At 37.0% G+C, this 18,378-nt stretch overlaps 1 protein-coding gene across 1 annotated transcript in view; it reads right to left on the bottom strand.

Moving 5' to 3' along the window:
• Positions 1 to 18,378, bottom strand: part of LOC106617325 (titin) — a 75,959-nt gene that overhangs the window by 1,389 nt on the left and 56,192 nt on the right. The window contains 10 exon segments of the mRNA XM_070111797.1: positions 440 to 1,009; positions 1,573 to 1,677; positions 4,761 to 5,066; positions 5,135 to 6,153; positions 6,221 to 6,362; positions 6,518 to 8,185; positions 8,299 to 9,270; positions 9,685 to 9,936; positions 10,012 to 10,053; positions 10,392 to 17,546. Of these exon segments, the coding sequence (XP_069967898.1) occupies positions 440 to 1,009; positions 1,573 to 1,677; positions 4,761 to 5,066; positions 5,135 to 6,153; positions 6,221 to 6,362; positions 6,518 to 8,185; positions 8,299 to 9,270; positions 9,685 to 9,936; positions 10,012 to 10,053; positions 10,392 to 17,546 (12,231 nt within the window).

Here is an 18,378-nt window from a genome sequence, read left to right as displayed (position 1 = left end):
TATCGCTTGTATGACAGCTATATGCTATAGTGGTCCGATCTGAACAATATGCTCAGAGATTCTAACACTGGCTTGGGCAATAATCTATGCCAAATTTCGTTAAGATATCAAGTAAAAAAATAACTTGATTTTGATCGGTCAGTTTGTATGGCAGCTATATGCTATAGTGGTCCAATCTGAACAATATGTTCGGAGATTAAAGCGTTACCATGGACAATAATCTGTGCCGAACATATTGTGTCACATAAAAAAGTTTTCCATATAAGTACTTGGGGAGAAAAGAACTTATGTAAAATTTTAGGTCGGTATCTCAAAAACTGAGGGAATGGTTCGCGTATATACAGACGGGCAAGCAGACCGACATGGCTAAATCGACTCAGCTCGTTATGCTGCTCATTTATACATATATATACTTTTTATTATTATATAATTTTCTTACCTGCAGTGATAGCCACATATGGCTCCTCCGATTCGAGTGGTTCGCTAAGCCCAATTTCATTCTTTGCAAATATGCGTATCATATATTCGTGATTCTCTTGTAAGTCACGTATTTGGAATCTTTGCACACCGGCCGGTACACGGCCCACTTCGATCCACATGCTCTTCTTCATGTCACGTATGGCAATGTGATAGCCGAGCAGTGGCGCACCACCATCTGACTCGGGTATACCCCATTCAAATACATGAGCATTGGCAGCCAGTACACGCGCCTCCAATGGCGCAGTGGGCGGTGATGGAACAGCTATTTGATAATAAAAATATTTTGTACTTCATTGTAAGAGTTCTATAATCGATTGCCTTGATTTGTACTTACTTGCATGCGTTTTGAGTGCGACGCTCTCGGTTACGGCTGGTGCACCTAATCCAACCGCATTTTCCGCCGACACTCTAAACCAGTATTCACATTTTTCCTTCAAGTTATCCACTGTGTATTGGCGGCAGTGTGCGTCTAACGTGATTACCTTTGTCCATTTGGTCGATGTTGCCGAACGTTTTTCAATACAGTAGCCTTGTGAAGATAAAAGGCAAGTTTGCAGTTGAAAATTTATTAAATTTTGTTTTTACTTTTAATAAAGGTTAAAAGGTTCCAGTAAAGCTCTTCCAGGTTTTAAGTAGCTTAAATTTGATCTTAATTGGTCCCTTAGGTTTCAATGAACCTATTTATGAGTTATGCAAGATACCTGCAAGTTCTTTCGCAGGCGAACTAACCTCTAAACTTCAACTACTCGTTTACCGTAAATTTTTTAAATGAAAGCTAAATAGTCCCATTGTAGCTCTTTAAACTTTTTAAGCCATTTTAATTTGATCTTAATTGGTCCCTTAGGTTTTAATGATGTCTCTAAACTTAATTTAATGGTTTACAGCCCTTTTAAAGCATTTCAAGCTTTTCAAGTGCTGGATACGAACGGACCTTAGGTTTCAATAAACCAAAGTACATATGATTAATGCAAGATATCGGGGAGCTTTTTCCCAGGCGAACTGACCGCTAAACTTAATTTACTGAATTATCGCCATTTTTTTTTTTAAATAAAAGCTAAGAAGTCCCAAAAGCTATCTTTCTCTTGAACTTACCAGTTATTTCTGAGCCTCCGTTGTTTGCTGGAACTTCCCAATCGAGGGTTACGCTGCGATTCGTCACATCCGGAATGCGCAAATTTTGCGGAGGCGATGGAGGAGCTATACAATAGTCGCATAGAAAAAAAAAATATTAATAATTCTAAACATAAATTTTTATAAATATGATTCGTTAACATTTTTAAAAATCATCTATAATTTTGAAATTTCGTGACTTGGTTATTACACGTATATTTTGATAATATAATGATATATTTTGGTCTTATACCATCTGATCAAATTTGCCTCGGACTGGTCCATATAAACTTCGCGAGCAAACCCAATTGATAACTCTTTTTCGTAAATGGATACAACTTTTTTTGGGCACGTGTCAATTAGTGTGCGTTTGGCAGCGAAAAGTTTGTCTCGCTATTTTTACCATGACTAAAAAAAAAATGAGTAACAAGTTTGCTTGAAATTTTGTGTTTCCAATGGAATCGCGTCTACGGAATCGTTGAAAATGTTGCAGAAATGTTTTGGAGATTCCACTTTATGTACGACGAGACGTGTGTTTATAAAAAAATGACGTTCCAAAAATAAGCCGAAACCGAAGAAAACAAAAAAGGAGCATATTTTAAAGGCGATAATAATAGATCAAATTTGATCAGATGGTATTATTATATTTATTTTATATGAAATGGAATAAATATTTTTGTTATTACGTTTGCATGCTCCGCGTATGTCATGTACATACCTATATTCTCCCAAGCACGTACTGAATTTAGTAAAATTCATTTTAGTTAGTGGCATTATTTTAAGCGTGACAGCGTTTTGCGTGTAAGGAATTAAGCAAAGGTTTAATTAAATAAAACAAGTTAATTTTTATTTCAATGGTTATGAAAAAATAAATATACTTAATAAGAGCGTAAGAATTAGTGTCATAATTATAGATTAACGGCGAAAAGAAATTGTTTAAATTGTTATTCCGTTCGAGTAAGCGGAATGTTTCAGAATCACCAAACTCCATTCATTTAAAGAGGTACTACTGCAATGCGATCAGTAGCTATCCCTAAACGGTTAATTTTGGCGTGTTAAGGAATGTAAGATCTCTTTTCAAGTCTATTTATGTTAAATAACAAATACTAAAAAATAAAGCTTAAGAGAAGTCTTTTATTAATATAGCGATTTTGAACAGGTCAACATGTTTTGCTGAAGCATTCAATTCTGTCTGTTATATTATACTAGTTTTTTTTTTTAAAGCCCGATAATGGAATTTGAAAAACAGTTGAAAGTGATTTTGATAGTTTAATATTTATTCTAATAAATTGTTTAGTTTTTAAATGGAGACAATTTTTTTGAAGAGAAAATTGTTTTTACTTTTAATTGCTTACATATTAAAGTTATTTATTTAAAATTTATCGAAGCTTTTTAACATGAAGAAATATACAGATTTCGAATCGGATGTGAAGGTTATTGCGTTTTTGAATTCAGTTATTTATTCGAAGAGATTAAAACCTACAGATATCGCTGTCTCTTTCCCTTTAACAACTTCTTTATGCTATATTCCTTCTTTCCGGCAATTTTTTAATTAAAACATCTACAGAAATGGAATGCTTTTTAGTCGCCTTTGGATCATGAATCACCTGTCTCATATATTAAATTTTTTTATTTAAAATTTATTTATTTAAAATTTATTTATTTAAATTTAAAATATTACACAGGTGATTTCCACCCAAACAGTTAGAAATCAGAAAATATTAGTAAAGACTTTGATTATCTAACCAAGAAAGTTTTTAAAATTTATGGAAAGATAATGAAAACTATAGAAATTTTCAGCAGTCAAAATAATATGTATTAAACCCGTTGACTTTCCGCCAAAATATACATTTTTTATATTATTATTATATTGAATTAATCTCAATTTTTCCCTTGATTTGGAAATGTAAATCTAATCATATTTTATTTTTTTGTTATTACCTCCTTAGGTTCGCCACTTTTCGGTTCACTATTTTGTTCACTGTTCTATTGTCAAGAAAATTTTATTTTTGAAAGCTATAACAGATATTATCCTGTTGATTTCAGTAGATGAGCGTAATAGCTCGTCAAATTCGTATAACTTTTTTAATTCCATCACTTCATTATTATGTCATTCTATTACATTCATACCAATTGTTTGTTCGATTCGCTACTCTTCAAAATCTGACGAATTGAGTACAGCTTGTATTATATTATATGAAACTAAAAACCAAATTTCATTAAGGGGCACGCTTAGCGTAGAAATATTGAAAACATCTATTTTTTTTTATATTACGATAATTTATACATTTAAAAATTACAGCCATTTAAGGGGCAGTTGCTCATTTCAATCAGCTCTATCAGCTTGCCTTGCAACGCGTTTTTCTCGAAACAGCATTTTTCGACTTTGCTGAAGTGGTAACACGAAGAAAAATGATCCGATCATCATGAAATTTTTTTCTGCCTGTTTGGTTTATAATTCTACATATTAAATGATCTGATCAAAAATCGAATTTTGGCAGGCCAAAACAATCAAAATTTTGGGATAAAATTCAACTTTTTTTTAAAACTTTACTTATAACTTAAAAAATATTTAATTTTTTTCCAAAAATTCCACTGTGTATTCTTTAAGCTTGTATAAATATACCCTGACATAAAAAAATCGCTCCGTAATTTTTTTAAATTCTCGAAAATCGACGTTTTTTAGGCTATCACACTAGGTGTGCCCTTTTAAACGGGTTTTGACGCACTAGTGAAGAGTGCGTGTAATTTATACAATTTTTTCTATATTAATTCTAATAATTTTCTATATCTCATTCTCATATCTCATTCTAAAATATTATACAAAAATTTGTAAATGGAGAAATATCCGACCATTTTAACTATTTTTGGCCACAGCTCATCGGGATTTGCGACATTTATCGACGTTGAATATTTCGAAATTAGATTTACTTTACAGTTCTTAATAACTTTCATAATAGATTTAAGCGAACTAAAAAGTCAGTTAATTGTAAATGAAACAGTTAGTGAAAGTAGTTGAATTTGAGAATGCTAGAGCAAGCGGTTTTCAAGTTAAATCCTATATCAATCACTAACTAGTTATAAAGAGCCGTAAAACTAACTAATAAAAAACAAAAATATGTTTTTATGTATATATGTTTTTAAATAAAAAACAATACAAATACACTTACTTATTCTGCGGCCTACAACTATTTTGTCTTCAGTCTCTAGAGCTTCACTAATGCCAACTTCATTCTTTGCATAGATTTTGAATTGATATGCACGATCCTTTATCACCTCGCTAACGAGTATATTTGTAACGTTGCCGATCGTGCTGCCGAGCAGACGATATTCGGTTTCATGGAATTCTTTGATTTCGACAATGTATTCGATAATCTTTGAGCCGCCATCGCTTTCTGATGGTTCCCATGAGAGCGTAAATGCCGTATCTGTCATGCCGAAGACGTCTGTTGGACCACGTGGCGCTGATGGTTTTTCTGTGGCAAGATAAATAAATAATACACTATTTTATATAGATATTTGAAAATATCATTTAACTACTTACCGAATTTCTTGATAATTGTCACAGGGTCACTCTCAACTGGTTCAGATTCACCAACCGGATTAGCTGCTACCACTCTGAACATATATTGAGCGTTCATGGAAAGTTTTTGTATAGCATAGGAGTGTATGTCTTTTTCCAAATCGGCCACCTTCATCCAGAGATTATTTTGCAAATCACATTTCTCCAACACATATTTATTCAACTCCAGACCACCATCATCGATTGGTGGCGTCCATGCTAGTGTGATTGCGTCCTTCTTCATTTCCTTGATTTCCAATGATTGTGGTCGACTTGGCTTATCAATAACTTGTATTGTACATTCCGTCGTCGCTGTACCGGATGTGTTTGTCGCTGTGATCTTATAACGGCCGGAATCTTCACGTGTCACCTTCTCCAGTGTATACGTTGAGGTGGTCTCTGTGGTTTCGATTTGTACACGTTCCATTGTGGTTGTTTGTTCAATGGTCTCTCTAAACCAAGTGGTTTTCGGTTGTGGATAACCACGTACAGTGGCCGGAATGTTCAAAGTGGTGCCAGCACGTATTTTCTGTGCAAGATACTTCTCATCGATATCAATGGTCGGTTTCTCTTGCAGTATAACTCTACATGAGGTCTCCACGCTGCCCATTTCATTTTCAGCTACGCATGTGTACGTTGCTTCAGTCTCAATTGTTGTCTTCTCGATTGTGTACTTCGATACACGATTCTCATAGCGTATGGTCTTCGTGGTAATAATCTTACCATTTTTCTTCCACGTCACCTTAGGCTCTGGAATGCCACCGAATACACAAGACAATGTAATCTCCTTGTTCAGCTCGGTTACGATGTCTTGTAGTGGTTCTTGTACTGTAGGTTTTTCCTTCTTCACCTCCGCTACAAGGCGTATAGGTGGTGATAGTGGTGAGGGCGGTGATGGTCCAACCTCATTTACAGCGATGGCACGGAATACATATTCCGTATCGATTTTCAGCTTGCTGATAGTGTATGTGGTGTCTTTGATTTTGCGTATCTCAATCCATCTGCAATTTTGTATATAAAGTATTTAATGTTTGTTCCCAATTGGTAATCAAATTGTTTTTTAATTACCTCTCCTCTTTCACGTCTTGATATTCCAGCACGTATTCTGTAATTTCACATTTGCCATCATCTTCAGGCGCCTTCCAGAAGAGTGTAATAGAATCGTGTGTGACCTCTAATGGCTCCGGTGCACCAGGTGCCGTTGGTTTTCCTATAAAATGTTTTGAATCCGTTATTGGTGGTAATTTTTTTAGATAATTAAATATCGCCTAAGTACTAAAATAGCATTAAAAAGAGAAGATTCGCGCAAAAGCTAAACACGAATCGAAAATAAACTTCAAAACATATTCAAACTCAAATACTCACTCATTATGATCAAGTTAAGCGTGGCTTCCACTTCGCCAACTGGATTCTTCAGTCTTACAGTGTATATACCTTCGTCATCGTCCACCACCTTTTTGATGGTAAGCGATGCCGATTGTTCATCTAATGTGGGTATTAAATGCTTATTCTTGACAACAACATTCTTTGTCGTACTCCATTCGGCATCTGGTTTTGGTGTGCCAGAAAATTTGACTGTCATCGTAACATCATCATTCTCCTTAACCTTAATTGTTTGATCCTTGTCAGTAGTGATGATGGGTAATGTTTGAATTTCCTCAACACACAATTTACTTGCTGTTGTTGCATTAGCAGCAGTACAACTAATATCACCGCTATCATCATCATCGGCATCGTGTATAACCAAACGCCTAACGGTACCCTCAACAAATACTTCATGCTTTTTGTTGGGTTTAATGGGTTTAGCCTTCTTATACCAAGTGACCTCGACATCAGGCTGTGATAATTTAACAGTGAACTCGGCATCTGTACCCTTCGTGGCGATAGTCACATCAGGTAATGGCAACACGAAGTTCACCAACGGTTCCTCGACGATTAGTTGTGCCTTTGAAGTTTGTGGACCCACTTGTATGGTATATTGTCCGGCATCCGATGGTTTGGCCTCTACGATCCTGAGCGTTTGTTTCTTACCATCGATCGTTAGTTGCATGTGTCCGTTAAGTGGTAGTTCTTTGCCATCCTTGAACCATTTAACTAAAGCATCTCCCTTACTCAATTCAATTGCGAAACCGGCATTCTCGCCTTGTGTTACGGTAACATCCTCCAAAGGTTTCACAATTTCGGGCGGCAATTCAATAACCGTAAGTTCAGCGCTGCATTCCTGCTCTTCTAACTTACAGGTGTATTCGCCTTCATCGTGTATGGTGATTTCACGTATTATGAGTTTACGCACCCTACCCACGTTGACAAATTCTACATTTTTCTTTTCGGGAGTGATCTTTTCACCATCCTTAAACCATACGACTTCAGCATTATCCGTGGATACTTCAACATCGAAAATTGCAGTCTCCTTTTCGGTTACCTCGTAGTCTTCGAGTATTTTTATGAATTCAGGTTTACGTGGCAAAACTTCAACTGTGGACTCGGTCTCCTTATTTTTAACTTTGCAAACATAAGTACCGCTATCACGCAAATTGGTATTACGTATCACTAGTTTATGTATTTTGCCATCTTCAACGACTACACGATGATCCATACCGCTGAGCTCTTTGCCATTGAAGAACCATTTTGTTGTGACCACATGTGAGGTTTCACACTCCAACGTGAGCGATTGGATTTCTTCGATGGTTATGGTTTTCTTAAGTTTCTTGGTGAACGTAACCTCATCAACCTCAACAATAACACGCGCTCCATGTGATGTTTTACCAATCGGATTACTGGCGATACACTTGTAATCACCGGAATCTGTATCGGGGTTGGCGTCCTTGATAATGAGCTCAATATTCTCACCATCGTAGATTTGTTGTACACGTTGTGAGGGATAGAGTGGATTATTATTGAAAAGCCATTGCACCTCAGGCACTGGATTGCCCGTAACCTTAGCAGGCAAACGAATTGTGCCCTTTTGCGGCACAGATTGCTCCTCGAAACGTTCGACGAACAACGGTGGTTCTGCATTGCCAGTAGAAGGTTCTGTTTGGGGATAGGAGTACAGAAATTTTGTTTAGAAAGTGGTAAGGTAAATTTTTATATTTATTTAGGGCGTAGAGTTTAGCCTAACATAAAACAATAAACAAAAATACTACCTTCAATCGTTAGGTTAGCCGTTGTTTCTACGCTGCCCAATGGATTTTCTGCCTTCACAGTATATTCACCACTTTCATCTGCTTTCGGTGAGATCAATGTCAAAGTATGTGTATCTTTGTCAGATTTAGTATTCTTCGTAATTGGTTTGCCATCTTTGTACCAGGTCACCTTAGGACGTGGATTACCCACAATTTGTGTGGTCAAGACGACGCTTTCGCCCTCACGCACAACAGTGTTACGTAGCGGTTCCAATACTTGTGGTGGTTCTTTTTCATCTGTACGTACCTTCAAAACAATCGGCAATCGAGATTCGCCTTCCCGGTTAGTGGCAATCACCTCATAGGTACCTTCCTGATATTTCTTTACTTTCGTAATGTGTACAACACTACAATACATGTGCATATCAGATTCGGTAACAACGCGTATATTTTTGGTTTCCTCAACATCGATTTCCTCGCCATTAAAGGTCCAAACAATATCGGGCTCGGGTACAGCCACCAAACGGCATTCCAATATTACATTCGTATCTTCATCAACATATTGTGCCTTCGGTTTGCGTGAGAAGGTCGGTGGTATACCTTCGAGTATATCGGCTAGTGATGATTCACGTGACAGACTCTTACGCGATAAGCCCGTAGCATCGGAACCATGATCAGACAATGGTGTCTCAACAATTAGTTCCGTTGTGGATGAAGTGAAACCGGCAGCATTTTTAGCGACACAAGTAAATTTACCAGCATCTTCTGGGAATACTTCGCGTATTATCAATGTTGCAACATTATCATCATCATAGTACATTTGGAAGTCCTGGGAAGGCTTTATTATGGCAGTTTCGCGGAACCAAGCGATTTGTGGGCGTGGCATACCCTCAACTTTGCATTCAAATTGTACGGTATAACCATCAGGCGTGTGAATTGGTTGTAATTTTTCAATGAAACGTGGTGCCAAGGGTTTCTCTTCAGGTCCGGGACCTTCAAACATTGATGTGTTATAGAAGAAACAATAGAACAGAACACGTTGTGTTAAACATAAGATGAACAAGACACACTCTTACCAAATTTTACAAAAACAATGAACGATATTCACATACGTTAAGCATTTAAGTATATTAATGGCTATATAGGGTGAGAAAAAATTGTTGTTTTCGAAATTTATAAACCTCCAATGCCCATTCGTTTATATTTATTTATATTGAATGCGGTTAACTTAAGAGACCAAGGCTACACGGCAATGAATTATGAAATCTTCACAACAAATTCTATGATGTAGTAAAATTTTATAAGCGTCGTACAAATGTATATATTTTTGTCACCCTGTATGCTATATATTTACCAATAATTTTTGTTCTTTTTAGAATTTTATAAAAAAAAAAATCAGAAACTTACGTTCGAATACTGGCAGTTTGTCGATTTTCTCATGTAATTTCTTCTGTACATAATGCTGGTATTCGACTGGTTCCATAAGATACTGTGCAGGTACCCAGCCCTCCTCTTCAGTTATGTTCTTCTTTACATACCACCATTCTGAGCTGTGACGTCCGATCACATAAACCTTCTCACCCTCGACCAAATTGATTGCCTCATCATTGTCGGCGATATAATTGCAAATGGAATACATGGCATTCTCGTCATCGGTTTCTGAAAGGAGGGTACATATGGGTACATTAGTTATCAACGCTGTCAAGATATAGTGGAGTAGATTTGAAATCTTACCTTCAATATTCATTTCGCGTGTGATATTTAATGAAGCGCCCTCTGTCGATATGCAAATATGATAAGAAAAATTTTAAATAAATACCAAATTAAGAAGAGATCCATAATTTTCTCACAAGTGAAATGTTAATGGTGTAACAGATATTTATTATGAGTACATTTAGAATGGGGAGACATGAATGTTTGCATTAAAAGCCGTTACCTCACATTACTAACGCTGTTATCATATAAGCCTGCTAAATTGAATTTATTCATTTGAAGATAAAAAAGACAATTAAATATTTATTGCCAAGCAGTCAAATGATCAAATGCGCGGTATATAATTCAGGTGTTTTCATTTATCTGCTATACTTGTAATAAAAGTTTTTGTTATTACTGACCTTCATTGAAAATTTGTTGCACAACCTTTCGTTTCTTTTTGAATGTGAATGAGTCCTCATCGTACGTTACCGAATCGCTCTTCGGACGACGAATACCAATCAAGAATTGCTCCTCCTCCTCATCTTGTATCGAATATCTGGGTTTAGTAGATTTCGGTTTAATCGTGAAATCGAAATCGTCAGGTGGCAATTCTTCCACTTGATATTCTTCGGGTTCTTCTACATCGTACATTGTATCTTCAATACTACTGTCATCGCGTATTTCTTCAATGATTGGACCTTCGTCATCGTCATAATCTTCAAAGATCTTGATTTTAGCTTCATCAGCCGCTTCAGAATATGTCTTCGTTATAGGTTTCTTCAACTTAACTTTACCGGACATGGAAATCTCTTCTTCAGCATATTGATCTAATGCAATATTGAACTCTTGATCGACATCTTCTTTAGTTTTTGTCGTTTTAGGACGGAATGTAACATTTTCGACATCGGTAAACTCGGGTATTTCTACACCCTTCTTGCGTCGCTTCAATTTCTTAACCGTATATTCTTGTTCGTTTTCTTCGGTTATTTGCAATGGCTTTGGTTTTAGTCCTCTTTCCACTACAAATTCTTCGATATCTTCACCCTCTTCGTATTCCTCTTCCCGTTTGATAGAGAGTTCTGCACCAGCTTCGTCGAATACCATTGGTCGTGAGGGACGTTTCTTTAAAACTGTAGCTTCTTCTGTCACACCCTCGTTTATTTGTCTAGGTTTCTTCAAAGACAAACTAAATTCTTGTTCGTCATGTTCTTCAACTGTTGGTTCGAATGGTTTCTTCGGTTTTCTGCGCATAACGACAGCTTCTTCGACAATTTCTTCTTCCTCAATTTCAACTGGACGTTCCTCGATCACTTCTTTAGTTATTTTCAGTTCATCAGCCGCCTCTTCGACAACTGGCTTGGGCTTCTTCTTCTTTTTCAGTGCAACTGTTTCGTCCGTTGTTTCTTCTGTCGTTTTCTTTTGTTTCGGCAGTTTGACGTCGACTGCGAACTCCTCTGTTTCAACCTGTTTAGGTTTCTTTGGCTTGAGCACAACGTCAACTTGTACATCTTCTGGAACTTCTTCTGGCGTGGGTTTCTTCAATTTCACTTCAACCTCTTCAGTTTCTTCTATCTCTTTTGCTTTTTTAGGCACAAATACTTCTTCGATCTCTTCTATTTCTTCAACAACAGGTTCGGGTACAATTTCTTCCTCGACTTGTACAGTGAACTCAGTTGCCGCTTCTTCCTTAGGTTTCTTTTGCTTTTTCTTGACAACTTTGAGTTCTTCCTCCACTTCTTCGATCTTCTTTTTAGGTTTCAAAGTTACTTCCGCTTCAGGCTCTTCCACTATTTCAGGTTTAATAGGTTTTTTCTTTGGCAATGTAACTTCCTCTTCGACAATTTGTTCGGTTTGTGGTTCAGTTTCTTTAATTTTGAATTCATATTGCTTTGGTTTCTCTTCAGGCTTTTCTTCCTTAGGCACTATCACTTCTTCTATTTCTTCTACCTCTTCCACCTGCACTTGTTCTTGGGGTACCTCCTCTTCAATTGTAACTTTCAGTTCAGCTGCAGCTTCTTCCGGTTTTTGTTCTTTTTTCGGTTTCTTCTTAATTTTAATTGCTTCCTGAACCTCCTCAGTTGGTTTCTTTGTTGTCAATTTGACCTCGGTTTCCGGTTCTTCTGTGACTTGAGGAGTTGGTTTCTTTTTCTTTGGAAGTGTTATTTGTTCCTCAAATACTTCTTCCTTTGGCTTTTCAGTTTCTGTAACCCTAAATTCATATTCTTTTGGTTTCGTCTCTTCTGGTTTCGTCTCTTCTGGTTTCGTTTGGATTTCTTCCACTTCCTCAATTTCTTCAACCACTTCAGGAGCAGCAGGCATCTCTTCCACAACAGTCACCTTGAGCTCGGCTTGAGCTTCTTCAACTTTAGGTTCCTTTTTGGGTTTCTTCTTAATTTTGATTTCTTCATGCACTTCCTCTGTTGGTTTCGTTGTTGTCAATGTAACCTCTGCTTCTGGTTCTTCGGTTACTTGAGGAGTGGGTTTCTTTTTCTTCGGAAGTGTTATTTGTTCTTCAGAGACTTCTTCCTTTGGTTTTTCAGTTTCTGTAACCTTAAATTCATATTCCTTTGGTTTCGGTTCTTCTGGTTTCGTTTGGATTTCTTCCACTTCCTCAATTTCTTCAACCACCTCAGGAGCAGCAGGTATCTCTTCCACAACAGTCACCTTGAGCTCGGCTTGAGCTTCTTCAACTTTAGGTTCCTTTTTAGGTTTTTTCTTAATTTTGATTTCTTCCTTCACTTCCTCTGTTGGTTTCGTTGTTGTCAATGTAACCTCTGCTTCTGGTTCTTCGGTTACTTGAGGAGTTGGTTTTTTCTTCTTCGGAAGTGTTATTTGTTCTTCAGAGACTTCTTCCTTTGGTTTTTCAGTTTCTGTAACCTTAAATTCATATTCCTTTGGTTTCGGTTCTTCTGGTTTCGTTTGGATTTCTTCCACTTCCTCAATTTCTTCAACCACCTCAGGAACAGCAGGTATCTCTTCCACAACAGTCACCTTAAGCTCGGCTTGAGCTTCTTCAACTTTAGGTTCCTTTTTGGGTTTCTTCTTAATTTTGACTTCTTCCTGCACTTCCTCTGTTGGTTTCGTTGTTGTCAATGTAACCTCTGCTTCTGGTTCTTCGGTTACTTGAGGAGTGGGTTTCTTTTTCTTCGGAAGTGTTATTTGTTCTTCAGAGACTTCTTCCTTTGGTTTTTCAGTTTCTGTAACCTTAAATTCATATTCCTTTGGTTTCGGTTCTTCTGGTTTCGTTTGGATTTCTTCCACTTCCTCAATTTCTTCAACCACCTCAGGAGCAGCAGGTATCTCTTCCACAACAGTCACCTTGAGCTCGGCTTGAGCTTCTTCAACTTTAGGTTCCTTTTTAGGTTTCTTCTTAATTTTGACTTCTTCCTTCACTTCCTCTGTTGGTTTCGTTGTTGTCAATGTAACCTCTGCTTCTGGTTCTTCGGTTACTTGAGGAGTTGGTTTTTTCTTAGCTGGTAAGCTGATCTGTTCTTCAACAATTTCTTCTTTTGGTTTTTCAATCTTACTTTCTGTAACCTGAATTTCGTACTCCTTTGCTAATTCTTCTTTTATTACTTGAGCTGTGGGTTTCACTTCTTCTTCCTCCACAATTTGCTCTTCTACTGTCGGAGCAGCTGGTACCTCTTCAATAACACTAACCTTAAGTTCAACTTCAGCCACTTCTTCTTCTGGCTTTTTCTTTGGTTTCTTTTTGATTTTAATTTCTTCTTGAACTTCTTTCACAGGTTCAATTGTTGTCAGTTTAACTTCTACTTCTGGTTCTTCTTGAACTTGTGGAGCGGGCTTCTTCTTCTTCTGTGAAAGAGTAACCTCTTCTGCAGTAACTACTTCTTTTGGTTTCTCAGCCTCACTTTCTGTTACCTTGAACTCATATTCTTTTGGCTTCTCTTCTTCAACAATTTTAGTTACAGGTTGTACTTCTTCCACTTCTTCCACAACTTCTTCGATTTCCTGAACAATAGGTATTTCTTCAACCACGGTTACTTTAAGCTCAGCAGCGGCTTCTTCTTCGGCTGGCTTCTTTTTAGGTTTCTTTTTGATCTTAACTTCTTCTTGCACTTCTTCAACCGGTTTTGTTGTTGTCAGTTTTACTTCTTCTTCTGGCTCTTCTGTCACTTGAGGCGTTGGTTTCTTCTTCTTTGGTATGGTAATTTGTTCTTCAATGGTTTCTTCTTTAGCTTCTGTTTCTCTAATTTGAACCTCATACGCCTTTGGTTGCTCTTCTACTTCCTCCTCAATTTGGACTGGAACGTTTATTTCCGGCTGCGTTTCTTCTTCAACAGTTTTTGGTACTTCTTCAACCACATCGACCTTCAGCTCTTCTTTAGTTTCCTTCGGTTTTTTAACTTTTTTCTTAACCACAGATACCTCTTCAGTTATTGTCTCTTTCGGAGTAGTTGTAATAACTTTTACCTCTTGTAAGGGCGCTTCTTCAATCGTTTCCTTTTGTTCTTGAGGTGTTTCGGTTTCTTCAACAGGTACTTGTTCAGGTTTTTCAGGCATAGACTCCTTAACACCAATAACATATTCTTTGGGCTTTTGTTCGGTCACAACTTTTTCGGGAACGGTAACTATCTCTTCTACTTCTTCCACCTCTGGCGTGGGTTTTTCTGGAATTTCTTCTGTGACTTTTACTTTTAATTCAACTTCTTGTGCCTCTGCTGGCTTCTTTTTGGACTTTTTGGTCTTTATTTTAGCTTCCTCCACAACTTCTTCCACTGGTTTACTTTCTTTAACAGCAAACTCAGCTACAGATTCTTCTCTTGGCTTCTCAACGATTTCTTCTTCTTTAACTGTGAATTCCGCCTCAGCAATTTCTTCTTCAATTTGAGATTCGACAATGCCAAATTTATATTCTTTAGGCGCTTCCTCTATAGCAGGCACTTCTGTGATAACTGTTATCTCTTCTATAGCTTGTTCCAAAATTTCTTCTTTCGGAATTTCCGTTTCAATAATCTTAACTTCATGAACAGCAGATGCTTCTTCTTTAGTCTTAGGTTTCTTTGGTTTCTTCTTTATTTCCACTTGTATTTCAACTTCTTCCACAGGCTTTGGTTCGGTTAAAACTACGGAAGCTTCAAATTCTTCAGGAGCCTGCTTCTTTGGTTTTTTCTTGATTGAGAAGATGGCGCCATCTGGTTGGTCATCCTTTTCATCAACTGATGCAGCCACTTCTTCAACTATTCCAACTTCATATTCTTTTGGAGTCTCCGCTACCTTTAACTTTTTAGGTTTTTTCTCTTTAATTTCGACTTCTTTAACTTCTTCTATGGGCTGTGGAACCTCAGCTTCTATATCTGTTGTCGTAATTTCGTATGTTGGGAAATCTACAATTTTCTCCTCTACTGGCTTAGGTATCTCAATTTCCTCTTGTATTTCTTCAACCGGTTGCTCGGGCACTTCTTCAGCTTCTGTTTCAGTTAATTTAAATTTATAGCTCTTTGGCTTCTTTTTCTTGATAACTTCTTCAGCGACAATATCTTCAACCTTCTCTATTTCTGTTATATCCTCTTTAACTTCTTCGATTAAAGGTACCTCTTCAACCTCAGTTGCTTCCTCAGGTTTCTTAGCTGGCTTCTTTTTTTTCATGCTGACCTTCGCAATTGGTTCTTCGGGTATATCAATTATTTCTTTTACCTCCACTATCGCTTCTTCAATAATTTCTTCTTCTGGCTTCTCAGGCTGGGTTGCAATTATTTCCTCCTGTGCTGGAACTTCCATTTCTTTGGGCTCCGCAACCGTGTACTCATATTCCTCCGGCTTCTGTGGTTTCGGCTTCTTCTTGCGTGTAACCACCCTTTCTTCAACCACTTCTTCTACAGTAACCTCCTTCTGATCGTAATCAATAACACGTACTTTATGCTCTTCAGGCGCTTCTTCAGGTTCAATGACAGTGGTTGTAATTTTATACTCAACTGGTGTTTCTTCTATGATTTCCTCTGCAGGAACTTCCTCAACTACTTGTACTTCAGCCACTGGTACCTCCTTAGGTTTCTTCTTTTTAATCTTGATTTCAGCAGGTTTCTCTTCAGCTGGCTGCTCTGGTACAATTACTTGTTCCTCTTCGGTAATAGAAATCTCAAATTGTTCCTCCGGTTTCTCCTCCACAGTTTCTTCCTGCTTTTGTTGTGGTTTTCTGGCTTTCGGCTTCTTTTTCTTCTCAATGTTTTCCTCAGCTTCGATTGTAGGCACTTTTTCGACTTCCTCTTCGGTGGGAACTACCTTAGCCTCCTCTTCGGTTGCTGGTACTACCTTTTCCTTTTTTACTGGTTTTAGTTTAACTTCTTCTTTTGTTTCTTCAGGTGCTTTGCTCTCTGGAATACGGAATTTAACCTCCTCTTCAGGTGCCTCTTCTTGTTCTTTAGGCACACCGGGCACAATTTGTGTTATATTTACTTCTGGCTCAGGTTTTGGTTTGGGCTTAGGCTTATGCTTTTGTTTGGGTTCCTTCTTGCTTGGCTTTGGTTCTTCAGAAAATTCGATGGGTTCAATTTCCTCCTTTTCGTACTCTGGATGTTCAAAGTCGGTTGGCTCAAATGGCTGCAATTCATAAGTGGGCTGTTTTGCAGTTTCTTCAACCACTGTAACTGTTGCCACTTCCTTCTTTTTGGTAACATCTTCTTCGACAACTTCAGCCTCTTTCGGTTTCTCCGGTGTCTTTTTCAAAGTCACACTTTCAGGCTGTTCCTCAGCGATGGGCTTCTTCTTTCCTTTACCTATCTTCAGTTTAACTTCTTGCGGCTTTTGTTCTGGTTTTGGCGCCTTTTCAGGTTTCTGATAAGGTGTCGGTTCTTCTACCTCCTCTTCACTGCTTACATATTTCTCATATGTTTCTAGCTGTGGCCTTTCCAAATCATCTTTAATTGGTTTCAATTTCTTTACCTTACGTGGCTTGAACTTCAAAATTTCCTCAGCTTCCTCAATATTACGCGTAAGCTCACCACTTTCCCGTATCGCACCGATTTCCGTTATTTTCGGTATCAATAGTTCTGGTGGGTAAGTAACTACCTCCATGCGACTCTTCAGCTTGAATTTAGGCAATTGTACGGTCTGCTCATCGACTACTTTTGGCTTGCGTTTGGTTGGCTTCAACTTAATAGATTGTGGCAGCTCTGCTGCCTCCACAATAACCAATTTTGTTGGTTTCTGCTCTTTACGTACGATTTTCTGTGGCTCAATATTAGCAAATTCGGCTTTAACCTTTTGTGGCTTCTCAAACTCGAATTTCTCATATTTCTCAAGTTCGGTTTTCTCAATGTCCTGTTCCAATAGTTTTTGTATGATAAGATCATGCTCGTCGATTTTCTTCTTTACAGTCTTCTTCTTCTTTTTAGGTTTCTCCTGCTCACCCACAGTGGGTACTTCTACTTCCTCCTCCTCTGGTTGCTCCTCTTCTATCACTTCAATCGGATGGGAATCCGCTACCTCGGGCACCTCTTCGATGATCCTCACCTGTAATGGCCGTTCCTCCTCTTCTTCTTCTTCTTCTATTATCGTTGGTTCATGCTCCACAATGCTGAACTCGTAATCCTTATGCACCACCGTTTCTTCTCCTAATATATAAAACATACATATATGAGTACAAAGATACAAATAAAACAATATTTTTGGAAAAAACGATTTTTTTTTGTTTTATATCCTTGTGGATAGGCTTTTCACATATATACAGCAAAACGTTACTAATGTATAGTAGTGGATATTTTCCATTTATTAGCTAATGTATAACGAGGAAAACGAAGCTGGACGGACAAGAGGAGTACAAATGCAATACAGAAATGCGAAAAATGGCAATTAATTTAGGGAGAAAACAGTATTGATTTTGTTTTTTATAATACTCATATTTTCAACAATTATAATAATATTAACAAGATAAAAGAACACATAGGCTTAAAACTACTTTCTTAAAGACAAACACAATTATTTATAAAGGTTTTGATTTTTTAGACGAAACAAAAATAAGCGGACGAACACTATAATAAATAAGGGGAAAGAAAAAGTGCATTTGACAGAAAAATGTTATAAATAGAGTCTACTTTTAATATGATTGGAAAGTGATAGTTTATATATAACGAAAGAAATATATTTAGAGGTTAAGGCATAAATGGATTAGTCATGGCGCATAGCTTTTTAGAAAATTGTAATTTTAAAATTTTCTTCCAGATTTTTAGTTTTTTTCCTTTATTATTAAAATGCATTACATATTTATTCAAATATATAATATATACTTTTTGGGGTACTTTGCTAATATATATAATTTAATATGAAAAAATATATATTCTGAATTATCTGACTTTCTTCTGTTGTTTTATTATTATTATACTTTTTTTTGTTTTAATTGAAATGGTTTTTTGTATATCAGTATTTAGAGTTATTTTATAATAATAA

This window comes from Bactrocera oleae, chromosome 6, assembly GCF_042242935.1.
Source record: "Bactrocera oleae isolate idBacOlea1 chromosome 6, idBacOlea1, whole genome shotgun sequence".
Classification (NCBI taxonomy): domain Eukaryota; kingdom Metazoa; phylum Arthropoda; class Insecta; order Diptera; family Tephritidae; genus Bactrocera; species Bactrocera oleae.
This window is presented reverse-complemented; position numbering and strand designations above follow the sequence as displayed.